Below are 14231 nucleotides of genomic sequence, written 5' to 3'. Positions count from 1 at the left end.
CCGCACGTTGTTTACAGTCCTCAGCTCCGTCTGCACTCTGCAGGCTGACAGCTTCATAGTCTGTTTAACATTCAGCATCACAATCTATATACGAGCGGTTTCCACTTGGAGTGTATGTCCCACCTGCGGTGCTGATATATGATATACCATGCATGCATTGATCCAGTGCCCTGATGAGGAGGAGGATATAGCGTCGGCTAACGAGCACAAGTAGCTAATTGCCACGGTAACCAAGCCACCGAGGATCTTATTTATTCTTCATAGACACTAGTGTATCGCAGCAGTGCAATGCTAAACAACACGTTTGGAAGCCAGTTCGCCTACTAACGTGCTATGACATCCATGCAATTCAGTTAGTTTGCGTACACGTTCCCTGTAACATTGGCCAGCTTGCAGAAAGAGCTAACCAGAACACTGGAGCTAACGTAACATCAGGAGTCATGGCTGAACGGGTGACCTCCAATATGATAGTATGTCTAGCAAAAGATAAAGTGTGAAATTCACACCAAACCTCTTTGCCGAAATAGCTGATGCGAGGAGTTGTGAGCCTGTAGATCTGCTATTTTCGGCTAATGTTCCCCCTATTAATAGGGATGCTAGAGTTGAAGTGGTTAATGTTTAAAAGGGAAAAAAAAGTGTCCTATCACACAAAGATTTGGTGGACCCTGGACCCCCTAGTGGTCCCGGACCCAATGTTGAAGACCCCTGGCATTAGAGAATAACAGTTGTAAACGCTAAAGTGACTCATATTGTATATCCACAACTCTCTTAAGGGACTGGATTAGGATGAAACAGAACCAAAGAGCCAACGCACCATGGCTTTGTGTGAAGTTCATTGGGACCATCACATCCCCCTGCCAAAGCTCACCCCCGTCCGTGCCAGGATCACTGTGGCCCTGGTGGCACTTCTGTGCTTCATCAACAGCTATGATGGGGAGTTTGTGTTCGATGATTCCGAAGCAATTGTCAATAACAAGGTAATAGTAGCCATTAATATCATAACATAGTAGTAGTACAACGTATGAGTCGAGGCTTGGCACACATATGTTTCAAGGTTCAACTTTATTGTCAACAATACCATTTACAAGTAAAAGGCACATGAATACGTACCCAACTTGCTTCTGTTAAGATGAAGCCCTTCATCCTAGCCAGTTACACACATACATCATACATATGGCATACGCATAATACATAGTATGTATACATAATAGTATGTAATAGTATGTATAAATTATAAGTTGCATTATAAGTAAATAATGTGTACATGATAATAGTTTGTATACTAAATAGTAAGTATGCACAATATCATAGTAAATACTAGTACAGTATACATTACATAATACTTTGTATACTATTATTTGTAGTAATTAGTATGTATACATAATAGTATGTAGTATGTATAGTAAATGGTATGTATACATCATCGTTTGTATAGTAAATTGTATGTACATAATAGTTTTACTTTGTATAGTAAATGTTGTGGTACTGTATGTTCTCCAGGACTTAAAACCTGCCACGCCCCTCAACAACATCTGGACCAATGACTTCTGGGGAAGCAACCTCAGCAGCAACTCCAGCCACAAATCCTACCGACCTCTCACTGTCCTCACATTTAGGTGTGGACTAACACTAAACACACACACACACGAGCCCACACATGCATGCACACACGCAAAATCACTTCATATCAGACTTTTACGTAAGGTCCTCATCAAAATACCCTCTCATGTTGGTACCTTATTATCTCTACTCATGGTGAAGCCGTTTTAATATCAATTCCATTTTCTTGTGTATGCAGGGTGAACTACCTCTTGGCTGGGGGCCTGCACCCTGTTGGCTTCCATGTGCTCAACATTATCCTCCATGCTGTCATATCAGCTCTGATGATTGACATGTTTGCTATATTGATTGGTGGCCTGGCGTATAACGAGCAGGGGAGGATGCTGAATCAAGCTCCCAAGACATCACTCCTGGCTGCCCTCCTTTTCGCTGCACATCCAGTTCACACAGAGAGCGTAAGAGAAAGTGGCATACCTAGCATTAAGTGCACCACCGGAAATCAAATACATTTTCTTTTTTGCTTATGTTTTTATTCCCACTGACAATATTTCTACACGGAACACTAACACCAATTCTCCCAGAGAACATGGATCGTTTTGGTTATAAGCCCACTTGTTTCTATGATGAAAGAGCAAGTTAAAATGTAAATATATTTCCGTGGTTTTGTCTGCTCCGAGGACGTTATTGTTAAATGAGTTTCGGTTTGTTTTCGTGGGAAGCGAGAGCACCGACAGTAAATCCCGTCCGCTACATTTGATTGGGTAAAGCACGACCTGCTTCCTGATCTGAAGGCACGCCCACTTGTAGGCCAGTGCGTACACGTTATGACGAACCCCCCCCCGACAGATTCAAGCGGAGAGCAGAATCTGTTCTTGAGAGATTACACATTGTCTAACTACCTAGTGTACTAGAACTTGAACCTCTGCCTGTGCATAATCAAGTAAACACTAATGTCACAACGCATCAGGCTTAATCAGACTCAACACTTGCTTTAATCAACAACGTTACTCCCTTTACAGCAGCAATGTGTCGCTGCATCTTCTCGACATGCCATTCCATGGGTTTCACTATTAAATATGCAGCAGGTGCATGCCAAGAACAAAAGCCCAGTCTCAGTTGGGAGCACAGGGCCAAGGTGTGATGGGTAGCATGACTATTAGCAGTGTTGGGATGCTTATTGACCTGCTGGTGTGTATGTGTGATGGCTGTAGAGTCTTGCTGGAAGGCAGCCCCCCCCCCCCCCCCCCCCCCCCCCCCCCCCTCACCGTTGTCTTTAATCATGCAGGGAGAGGGCTGGGGAGACCTGGGGGGTGGAAGGCAGCAGGCAGAACACTGGCTTAAGGCCTGCTGTATGTATCAAAGGAGGCAGCCCCAGGAACCCAACCATATGTACCCACACACTGTATAGAACATTTACACTGAAGCAGAGCTTGTAATGAGAGGCTCTCACTATGTCTGTTATTGGCATCCACCAGTAATAGGCTATATTATGCAGGGCAGAATGCAAAATGTGGCCATGCAAACGGATATGTGTGAAGATCTCTCTCTCTCTCTCTCTCTCTCTCTCTCTCTCTCTCTCTCTCTCTCTCTCTCTCTCTCTCTCTCTCTCTCTCTTTCTTTCTCTATCAGGTCGCTGGTATAGTGGGTCGAGCAGACCTTTTGTGCGCCCTGTTCTTCCAGCTGTCATTCCTCACATATTGCAAAGCCTTCCATGGAAGTGGGTATCTAATGCAAGTTATACATACATTAGTACCGTATACTGGTATAGTAGTCGGCATGTAAATATAGTTATGGTGTATAATGTAGCAAAAATAAACTGCCTAACTTTGAATGAACTGTTTGTGTGTCCCTTCAGGCAGTGACAGAGATGAGAAGTTTTCAGCCCAGTGGATTGTGGTTAGTCTGTTGCTGTGTGCTGCAGCCATGCTCTGTAAGGAGCAAGGAATCACAGTCTTGGTACGACCATTAATGTCATACAAATAGAGCTCATATCCATAAAGCTTTTATGAGAAGGTATGCTGAGCAGTGCTACATTTTCTTCTCCTGTGTCATAAGGACATTTAACAGCCTGACTAGTGATCCACAATTAGTACTGCTATCAGGGTGTTCCACAGGTGTATACAATGTCCAGCTGGGTGTAAATAGTCCAGAATGGCTGTTATTTCCATAAATGAGCAGTACGTTTTTCCTGAAGTACTGTAGGCCCTACTCTATTTGGATGCAAGGCTCCTTACATCAGTAGGGCGATCAGAGAATGCCGCCAAAAACGAAAAAGCTGACAATGTTTTGATATACGGCTATCCAGCTGGCGCTTGTGGAGCACCCTGTGAGACATAACATTGTATATGACTTCATATGCTGTTGAATGCTACTTTTAAACATCAAAGTATTTTTTGTGCATGTACTGTACTGTATGCATCCTGCCTATAACATGCGTTTGGTTGGGTTGAGCTTGAAAAGAAAAAGTGTTTGTGACCCAGATCATATTTCTCGTCTCTCTCTTCCCTTCGTTTCTCTCAGGGTGTGAATGCAGCCTTTGATGTCCTCCTGATATGTAATGTTAATGTCTATGTGCTCAGCCAGAGGCTCCTCCTCAGGAAGAAACCTCTATATGTGAGTTAATATTACACCTCGCTTCCTCCTAGGAATGCAAATTATCGATTAATTGATAAGCAGCGTTTTTTAGGACCGAAAGGAAAATTCTTCTCCGAAACCGGAAATGAGTGCAGAAACATAATTGCCCTGATGTATATAACATTCACGAGCTTCAACGAGCATCAGGACACGGACATACACACACACACACACACACACACACACACACACACCTCCCCTCTGCAGTGCTCTATGGAGTCTGTCTTATTTCTCTCCAAAAGCCCTTGAATATGATTAAGGATTACTGTGATTATGGTCAACTCACATTTTATATCACACACACCATACCTGTAACTTTCACTAGCCCCCCCCCAAAAAAGCCCCATTTAATCGATTAAATTCTTAACGGCAATTAATCGATTATAGATTAATTGTTAACATCCCTACTTCCTCCGTCTTATTACCCCCCTCTGTCACACCGTCCTCTGGCAAGTGTTGTTTTACATGATGTGACAAATTCACATGATGTGTTCCCTTTAGAAAACAGTGTTGAGTACAGCACTTGTCTACATGTTTCTATAACAGTCCATGCTAGTGAGTAACCCGCCTGCTTCGGGCAGTATGATCAGTCGTGTTCATTGACACTGGGTTCTGACTTGATCCAGATCAGTGATCTGCTGCGGACGGGACTGTTCACCCGATTGGCTCTCTTGGCTCTGGGAGGAGCCTTGATGATCTATGCGCGCTGGAGGATCATGGGAACTGGGCCGCCGGCGTTCACCGAAGTAGACAACCCCGCCTCTTTTGCGGAAAACGTATTTCTACGGGTAAGAAGCCTCTAAAGATGTTAAAATTCATGTTGTCACTATAACACATGGGAATTAAACCTAGCCTAATCTCTACTAATGTGTGTTGTTTATAACATCTCATTGTCTTTGTGAAGTTAAACAAGCACTAGCCAATCCTAACTGTTCCACATATCCTTTTGAAACACAATGACAATCTTTGATTCTGATTTTAAATGTTCCTCTGCCTCCCTCTTTCATTTTCCGCTTTCATTCTATACCTCCTGTTCCTCTTTGATTGGCAGATAGTGAACTATAATTACTACTACTCTCTGAATGCCTGGCTGCTGCTGTGTCCCTGGTGGCTGTGTTTTGATTGGTCCATGGGCTGTGTGCCTCTCATTAAGTCAGTCACTGATTGGAGGATAGTGTGGCTGCTGCTGCTCTGGTGCATTCTGATAGGCTTGATAAGCCAAGCCTTATGCTCGCAGGACAGCCAGAGGAGGAGGTAAGAGACCACAACAATCTCACACTCTCGCTGTAGATGAGATGAAGTACATGTTGGTACTCTCTAGACTTGGCTTAGATTATGAACATTTGATCGTATCCACTGCCCTGTGACCAGAACATCATGTCTCGATTGATGTTAGAGAAGCTTTAAAATCCTCTGCTGCTTTGGGAAACAATAGCCCACTACAGTATACTATACTGTATATCTGTGGTTCTTGTGGAATATGTTGAGGACTGCCTTTTGGAGCAACTATTTTATCCAGTCCATATTGCTGTAGCTTAAGTCTGCCAGACAGTAACCAACTGTCTAACCCTAACCCTAACAATATGCATCTTGTATAAATATGAATGAATAAATACAATGTGAAAGTGAAGGCAATTTGCTATCAACGTGCCAAAGTGCAATAAAGATATTTTGTTCCAAAATGAACAAACAAACATGATGAATATTTTGTGCATTAATCGTGCAACCCTAATGTATCTCAGCCCCTTCGCGAATGTCACATCACTTAATAATCCTTTGTACTTGTCTCTGCATTCGTTCATGCTTTCTTAAAGTTGACCAAACCAAACCCCTCTCTCTGTCTGTCCAGAACCCTAACACTGGGTCTGGTGTTGCTGGTGGTGCCCTTCCTGCCAGCATGTAATGTCTTCTTCAGGGTGGGTTTCGTCGTCGCAGAGAGGGTCCTTTACCTGTCATCAGCTGGCTACTGCCTACTGCTGGCCTACTGCCTCGGCCACTGCTGCTCTTACTGGACCAAACACAGGGTAGGTTTGGCATGACCACAGTATAACACCACAAAGAGCTGGATCTCAGTCCTGTTGACATTTAAGAAATCGAAAGGGTTGGTTTGTTCTGGTAGGGACCTAAATTTGATCTATCATTTACAGTACAAGAGGCAGCAGGCCCCCTCTGCTGTAATATATATCATGCAGTATCTACTAGGTTATGCATCTAAATGCCTAGGCAGTGTAGGCACCAGTGCAGGGCCAATACAAACTATGCTGAGAAGTGTGAACCCAAATATTAATGATCTATTATTACCATATGCTTATAATCTGCCAGTCTTATATGTCAGAAATGTAAGTCTTTAATAAGAAATGTTCATGAAAACGTGAATATCATATATATCTTGCTTTATGTTTTATCTTTGCAGAGGCTGCTGTGTGTATCTTTTGTCGCTCTGCTAAGTTTATATGTAGCTCGCTGTGCTCTCCGCAGTCACCAATGGAGGTCAGAGCAAAGCCTCTTCACCAGTGCCCTGTCTGTCTGTCCACTCAATGCAAAGGTACAGTAAATGTGTGTGCAAGACAATAAGTCACTGGATTTGTATGCGTTACCTTTCATATGTGGTACATGCACCTGTTCTCTCAGTCAGAATGGGGACATGCTATTGTAGTGCCAAATCTAGTGTGTCTCTGCGTTGAATGTGGTGTAACCTTTACTTAACGTTTGTAGCCTTTCATGTACAGCTAATTGGCATTCTTTATCCTTTAGATAAGTTTGAATGAAGGGTATATTCTGGTGGATAAGCCTTTAATTTAGATAATGAGTTGCATCAGTGATGGTGTATGTATTGCAGGGGTTCCCCTATAATAGTGTTGTGAGTATGGTGCCACCTAACAAGCAAATAAGCTTTATCACGAGACAGACAACCAAACCCAAACTCTGGTGTCAATCAAATATATACAGATGAGGAAAAATGGAGCAGACTTAAGGGATAAACCTGATTCAAGTTAGCCAAATGGACATTGTGATGTTTTGACTTACAAGTAACTGTTAATAATGTTTTAACCCTTAGGTCCATTACAACGTGGGCAAGAACCTGGCTGATAGAGGAAACACTAGTGCTGCCATCAAATACTACAGAGAAGCAGTCAGGTATGAATTTTCAATCAAGTCAAATTAGTAATGTTGAATATATGTTTCTCAGGCAGTACAGCAATACAACTTTTACTGCAAGTGCAAAGGGAATAGTGAAATCATGCTTCCAGGCAGTGTGCGTTAAAACATGAATGAAAAGTTGTCTTCTGCATTGACTCCTTAATATTCTTCTATGTCAGGTTACACCCTACATACGTCCACGCCATGAACAACCTGGGTAACATCCTGAAGGAGAGGAATGAGCTGGTGGAGGCAGAGCAGCTTCTGTCTAAAGCAGTTACCATCCAGTAGGTGTAACAATGCAGACCAATCCAGTGCAGATATGTTACATGCAGTGTTGGTCTGCCAGAGGTGACAGGTTTGTTCTTAAAGACGGTTACAAAGGTTCCTAATTAGGTATGTTTTTTTTATACATTCCCTTCCCCCAGGCCTGATTTTGCTGCAGCTTGGATGAATCTGGGGATAGTGCAGAACAGCCTGCAGAAATTTGAAGACGCAGAGCAGAGTTACTGGAACGCTATTCGCTTCCGGAAAAAGTACCCCGACTGCTACTACAACCTTGGACGTCTGGTGAGATAGATGCTGGAGGCTAGATTTGGCGTAATTGACCATATTCACACAGCTGCCATTTTGCTCTTAATTCATAATATGAAGTAAGATCAAAATGGCTGCCGTTTGAATATGGTGAATTTGTGAAATGACCGAATTAATAACCAAATTAATTAGCTTGTTTTTGTTTTGTTTTCTTGTTGTTATGAAGCATTGAGGGTTTACATATTTTCTTTGGACCCTGCTGTTCTCTCTCTTGGAGGTCTAACGCTAATACAGAATCTTAATACTGTCTATGTAACTTTGTCTATCTTCACAAAAAATAAATTAGCAACAATGTTGACCGTAACCATACGCTCAACATTCTTTCTGTATAATAGTAGATTTTGATGCCATTTGAAAATTCTGTCTCCCTCTTGGCAGTACGCTGACCAGAGCAGGCACATTGATGCCCTGAATGCTTGGAGAAACGCCACAATGCTGAAGCCGGACCACAGCCTTGCCTGGAACAACATGGTCATCCTGCTAGACAACACTGGTACACACAACACACACCCACTCAGATGCACACGGTCACTGTATGTCTTAAACATAATCATTCCGTTCCACTTTAGAGACAGTCAGAGAACATTTGTCATTGTGTTTTATGCCTACAGTATAACGATTCATCGCATTTCCTCGATGAACCGTTTCAATTTCAAATTCACAAGTTCAAATACTCAAATCGGATAAACGTCTTAAGGATGTTGAAGGATGTCCTCTCTGTCACAATGCTCTCTGATGTTTGAACAAATGAAAAAAGCGCCGACATTCACTTATTTGTGTTGTGTTGACGGCAGTTCAAAGAACCCTCTGTTCTGGGTGCAGCCCGTTCCAACATTAACAGCCAAGAAACACACACAGCCCTACTTTTTTTTCTTCCTCTCTCTCCCTCTCTCGCTTATTCTCCCTTTTTTTGGAGGACATTTAAGCGGCCCAACGTGATTAGACCGGAAGAGCAGGAATCAGCAATGCTTGAAATTTATGTATTAAAGCTTTGTGCGAGACTGTTTTTTTTTTTTTAAAGGCACTCTTCCCTGCCGTGTGGAGAATGCTCTGATTTCCAAATGCTGTAGCTGTTTTGTCAGAAGCCGCTCCCGAGGGGGGGGCGGAGTCTCCCAGGAGGGTGGCAGGAGTCGTCCAATCAGTGCCCAGTGTGCTCCCGATCAAACGCTGGCAGGCGCGGCCCCACTTGGAGTCCCCCCACCGCATTTTGTTCCCCCAAATCTGACAGACGTACTTCTACCCCATCTCCCCTTAACCCCCCCAATTTTTTAAAAATAAATAAACAAATAAAACAAACTATTGGACAGAAAGAAAAGAACAATGGATGTCATCTTCAAAAGCGAGGAATCGAGCGATATTTCTTTTTGTTCCTCTTTGCTGTACACCCGCCTTTTCCTTTTGATCGCACCACAAAGACGAGGAAGAATCATTGTAGATTCAGACAGAAGTACACACAGACAAACACACATACATACATACACACACGCACGCACAAACACACAGTCACACATTTATGTATCATCTTTGCACACTGCGATTGAAGGGCGCGGGGCATGACTCAGGACATGGCATTACTTTGCTCTCTCTTCTTTCCTCTCTTTGTCTCTTCTGTGTCCCTCCCTCCATCTCTGGTCAGACATCAGACGGGTCTGTGACAGAGATCAATAACCCAGTGGGCCTTGCGTTCAGCCTTAATTAGGAGACTAAACCGCTCCTCCATGCGTGGAGAAGGAAAAACTCTGCTTTAGACACCACTGACAAATAAAGCAGACACACACTTTATGCCGGCTATCGTTGCCATTATGTCCATCTGCTGTTTTTCGATGTGTAAAACTACGTTCTTTGCACAACATCAAAAACGAATTTATGAGTATGTACTGCACACCCTTTAATTTGTCTGGCATTTGCCCTGCTGTTGACAATATAGTATCCTGAACATGCATGTGGACAGACACCTCACAAGATCTGTGGTGTTATACATGGCAAAAAATAAATCATGTCTTTGATTTAGTTTCCTCTATTTGTCCATTCTCCTGTCGTTTAGGGAACCTTGGCCAAGCTGAGCTGATTGGCCGAGAGGCTCTGAAGCTCCTCCCCAACGACCATACCATCATGTTTTCATTGGCCAATGTCCTGGGCAAGCAACAGAAATACAAGGTCAGTCAGCATAGCTGGAACTTTTGATTGATATACACACATTGTTTCATTAAAACAAAACGTTTTGATTTCTCTTTTGCTCACTGGGTCCTCATGTCCTTTACACAGTGTACCACTAAAACTGTCGTAAGATTTATGTTTAGTGTCTGTTTGTGTCTCTCTCCTCCCAGGAATCAGAGGGCTTCTTCCTCCATGCTCTTAGAATCAACCCAAATGCTGCCAGTTGCCATGGTAATCTGGGTAAGGCCACCACACCACATTTTGGCTTTGCCCCATATTTCATATAAGGTCAGCTGTATACACACACAAAATAAATATATAAATATAGTGATCACACAAAATGGAGCCATTTTTATGAATGAAATATAGTGTTGAAATTGCCGCTGTTCTCAGCATGACGTTTGTCTGTTCCCCATCAGCCGTGCTGTACCATCGCTGGGGAAAGCTGGAGCTGGCAAGGAAACACTATGAGCTGTCTCTAAAGCTGGACCCCGAGGCTCCCGGGACCAGAGACAACTACAACATGCTGCGACGCAAACTGGACCAGCTTAAACGCAACGTACCCTGAGGGAGCCTGCTGGAAACCCTGCGTGCGGCAAACACACACACACACACACAAACATCTCCATTTTTTACATTACATTCTGTCTTCATCACTCATTCCAGCTTTGTACCATTTTAGTTGTTTGAAAATTAAAGACCATGATTTGCGCATGAGGCTGCCACTGCACTTTTTTTAAAGACAATTTTGAAAGTCAATTCACGTGTAAATAAGAATTGTATTGGCCATTTAAAATTTAATTATAAAATGTATGAAAAGAATCTACTGTTTGTTGTTTTCCTGAGGCAACATGTATCAGAGATTTTGTCCCATTAGAAGAGGTCTTCAGTGTCATGATTATATGTGGTTGCATCTGTCTCTGATTGACGATGTGTTAAAGGCAGGTGTTCTAGGTCACGTAGCTGGTTCCTCAGTGCTCCTTGTAGACCCTTCTCTAAGGACATGTGGAACTCATCCCTGATGAACCCAGTCCACTTTCATCTTTGACCCTGTGTTATGTCAGCTGGACAGAGCACCACGCATGTGTGGCTCCAGAGCAGTGTCGTCGTAAACTTTATTTGCGTTGGCCATCTCTCAGTAGTCCCATATGTTCCTATATGAAAAAAGCTGCCTCAGTTTGGTCCGAGCACACACGGGCTGCAGAGTCTGAAAGTGTCAAGGAAAGAACGCAGTGTGTCAGTAAATGCTGCTGACTTTTAACATGTATAAGCTGATTAGTGTTAACCGCTGGGCGGGTGAGTTTTTTTTTAAATATACTAATGACCATCTCTTTGTTGCTGAATGGGATGGGACCTCGTTGGGGATCAAGACCCCATTTTGCCCACCCCCTCTCTCCACCACCACCGCAGCCTCTGTAGTTAATATGAGAAAGGTGTTTGCTGGGGGAAGTTTTTCTGAAGTGTCTGCAAGGAGACGAGGGGTCAGTTGAGACAGGAAACCCGCGACCGTCGCCGTATGAAAACAGCTCTATAGCACAGAGGCTTCAAAGAGACGGGATGAGCTCCCCAGAGACCATGCATGTGTGTTCACGCACACACACACACACACACACGCCTGCTCCTCTTGAAGAATACCGCCGAGGGAAAAGGCCACCCCAACGTGCAACATCAGTCAACAAGTGTGCACATGGGGTCAAAGGTCAGCGAACTTCTATTTTTTCACCTGCTTCCTACAGCTTGCAGGAAACTTTTGAAGCTCTCGCGGGCTGGTATGGCTTTGCTTTAAGAGCTAAGTTTGTTTACACATACAGTACAATACACCAGTCGACGCTTTGAAGCTTTGAAGATGTTACCAATACACTCATTGGGGGGTGACACAACACACATGACCATCAATGTCCTCTGTTCATTACCTCCTATATACGCTACTAATATCGCATAATGAAATTTCCTCATTGTACAACTCTGTTTTTTATTTTCTCTGCTTTGATGTAAAGAGACAGCTTTGGACACATTCCAAACAACAAATACCCTATACACCCTGTACTGGTGTCTTGTTGAAGATCAAACCTGTTTCAACATTAGGGGGGTTCTCACACATGTAAAGGTCACTAAGGTGAAAGGGTTTCATGAGGGAATGGAGGCAGTCAGCGATCAAAACGATCCAGACTGTGACATTCAAGTTTTAAGGTATTTTCTCCATTAGTTTTACTCATGCAGTGTAACATGTGGTGCCTTGAATCTACAGTAGGTTGTAGAGAGATGCAATCAACTATCCACAATCTGTACAAGCTCTTTCCCTTTACATTCTGAGCCTTTCATTCTACGCCTGTAGCAGACTGTCTGGCCACAGAGCTGCACTGGCACACCAGTGGGGGAGCGGACTTTTATCATAATCATTCTTTGAATACCTTTCATTATCATAAAATATGTGAGTATTAAAGGGATGGATTCACCGGCACCAGGCGACGTCTTCATTATCCATTCTGACTGACAAAAACCTGCTGTCCTACGGAGTAACATTAATAAAAGATGGGACACCGCCGCCTTATGAAGTCCTCTCCTTGTTCTCCGGGCTTTCACTCCACACACCTTTTACCTGCTTGGGTGCTCCATCACAATGATATAATGAAATCAGCTTGCTGGAGTTAACGGCAAGGGATTCTACATTGTGTCATATTAATAACCCATGATTTTTCATCATTCTGAATCATTGACAATTGGCAGAATAATGTATGATTGTTCACAGTCAAAACTACTACAAAAGATCTGTAATGCTAAATTGGACAAAGTGTTTTGTTTTGATTGCAAAAGAAAACCTGTTATAGAAAACATTCTTTTGTTACAGTACATTCAACAAAGGGAGAAGAAGCGGGGTGCACTAATTTGAACCCACCAAGGATTTTTTTGAACAGCAGGTGTGCTATTTTGCATCTGATAAGCATCGGCAACCATCTCCCAGAAAAGGAAAGAAAATAAACACCTCATCAATGATAACGCACAGGTACACACACACAGTTAGCATGCTGAAAATAGATGCCACTTTTAAAAAAAAGACTTAAATCTTGTTTGAAATTACCACTGATTATGTCATCGGTAGGCGTTGTAGACAGAAATGGCACCGTCTGATAGTGAGCATTACTGAGGTATGACATGAAGCGTGTCATTAACATGCCGTTCACCTTCCATCTCTTCATTTTCATTCATACATTTACTGTAAAGTAACGAATTACTATATTAAATTTGGCTTGTTGTTACGCATATATAACATCAAACTTTGATTGGCCAAATCCTGTCACATACGTAACATCCGGTTTTGATTGGCCAAATCTGGTCACAAACAACATTTACATTTGATTGACCAAGTTTCACGTGACATAGTGTTCTGATCAGCGCTACTAGATTTTCAGGCCCCCTGAAAATCTATATACGTATGTTCAGGCCGGCCTGACCATGTAGTTATGTATAATTTTCAATTAGCTGATCTCATATTCATAGTTTAAAAAAATATTATATCAGGGTCACTGTTAAGTTCTCACCCTCATTCATCAGCTTACAGTATATCCAATCCCCCACCCCCAGTCCCGCTGCCCAGAAACACACACACACACACACACACACACACACACACACACACACACACACACACACACAAGCATGCATACAGTCACAGACTTATTTAATCTGTAAGAGCTCCTTATGGCAGAGCTCTCTAATCAATGTGACAGGATGTGATCAAGGATGTTCTTGTGATGTGTCCGCTGGGTCTCCGCAGGGTCCCCTCCTCTCTCCTCCCCATCCCCAAACCACAACAAGCCTAATGGACTCTGATGGACACCTCCATCTTGCCTGTCTAATTGATGTAAATGCTGTATATTTGAACCCACGCTCTCTCCCATCATCCCGGGCCCGCCCCTCCCTCTGCTTCCTATAACACAGAAGGTCAGAGGTTAGACTTACTGAGTGATCATTAGACTGGCAGTTCTTATTAGTCTGACACCCCACCCACATCCCAGAGAGGGAATCTTCCCTGTCCGCTCCATCTAGATCATATTACATGACACGACCCCATAGCAGATACTACCAGTGACACCGCGACACTGCAGGGCCAGTAGGGCACGGTGGCATTTTCAGGAAAGGGTCCC

The 14231-nt window shown here is 43.2% G+C and overlaps 1 protein-coding gene across 2 annotated transcripts; it reads left to right on the top strand.

Annotated features, from left to right (window-relative positions):
• On the top strand, window positions 1–10868 carry tmtc4 (transmembrane O-mannosyltransferase targeting cadherins 4). Of its 2 annotated transcripts, none has more exons than XM_084084656.1 (18): window positions 1–226; window positions 774–977; window positions 1501–1616; window positions 1799–2015; window positions 3190–3277; window positions 3416–3516; window positions 4081–4173; window positions 4821–4982; window positions 5246–5448; window positions 6044–6218; window positions 6608–6739; window positions 7253–7332; window positions 7515–7622; window positions 7764–7905; window positions 8308–8422; window positions 9974–10086; window positions 10257–10326; window positions 10506–10868. In XM_084084656.1, exons 2-18 carry the CDS (start codon window positions 816–818, stop codon window positions 10652–10654), a joined length of 2226 nt encoding a protein of 741 aa, XP_083940782.1. In that variant the 5' UTR covers window positions 1–226; window positions 774–815; the 3' UTR covers window positions 10655–10868. The 2 variants fall into 2 exon arrangements, with proteins under 2 accessions (XP_083940782.1, XP_083940783.1); XM_084084657.1 differs by having other exon boundaries at window positions 1–491.
• Window positions 10869–14231: the final 3363 nt, after the last annotated feature.

This window comes from Gymnoscopelus microlampas (genome assembly GCF_963454915.1).
Source record: "Gymnoscopelus microlampas genome assembly, chromosome: 17".
Lineage (NCBI taxonomy): Eukaryota > Metazoa > Chordata > Actinopteri > Myctophiformes > Myctophidae > Gymnoscopelus > Gymnoscopelus microlampas.
The sequence above is the reverse complement of the archived record's forward strand: the minus strand, read 5'-3'. Positions and strand labels throughout refer to the sequence as shown.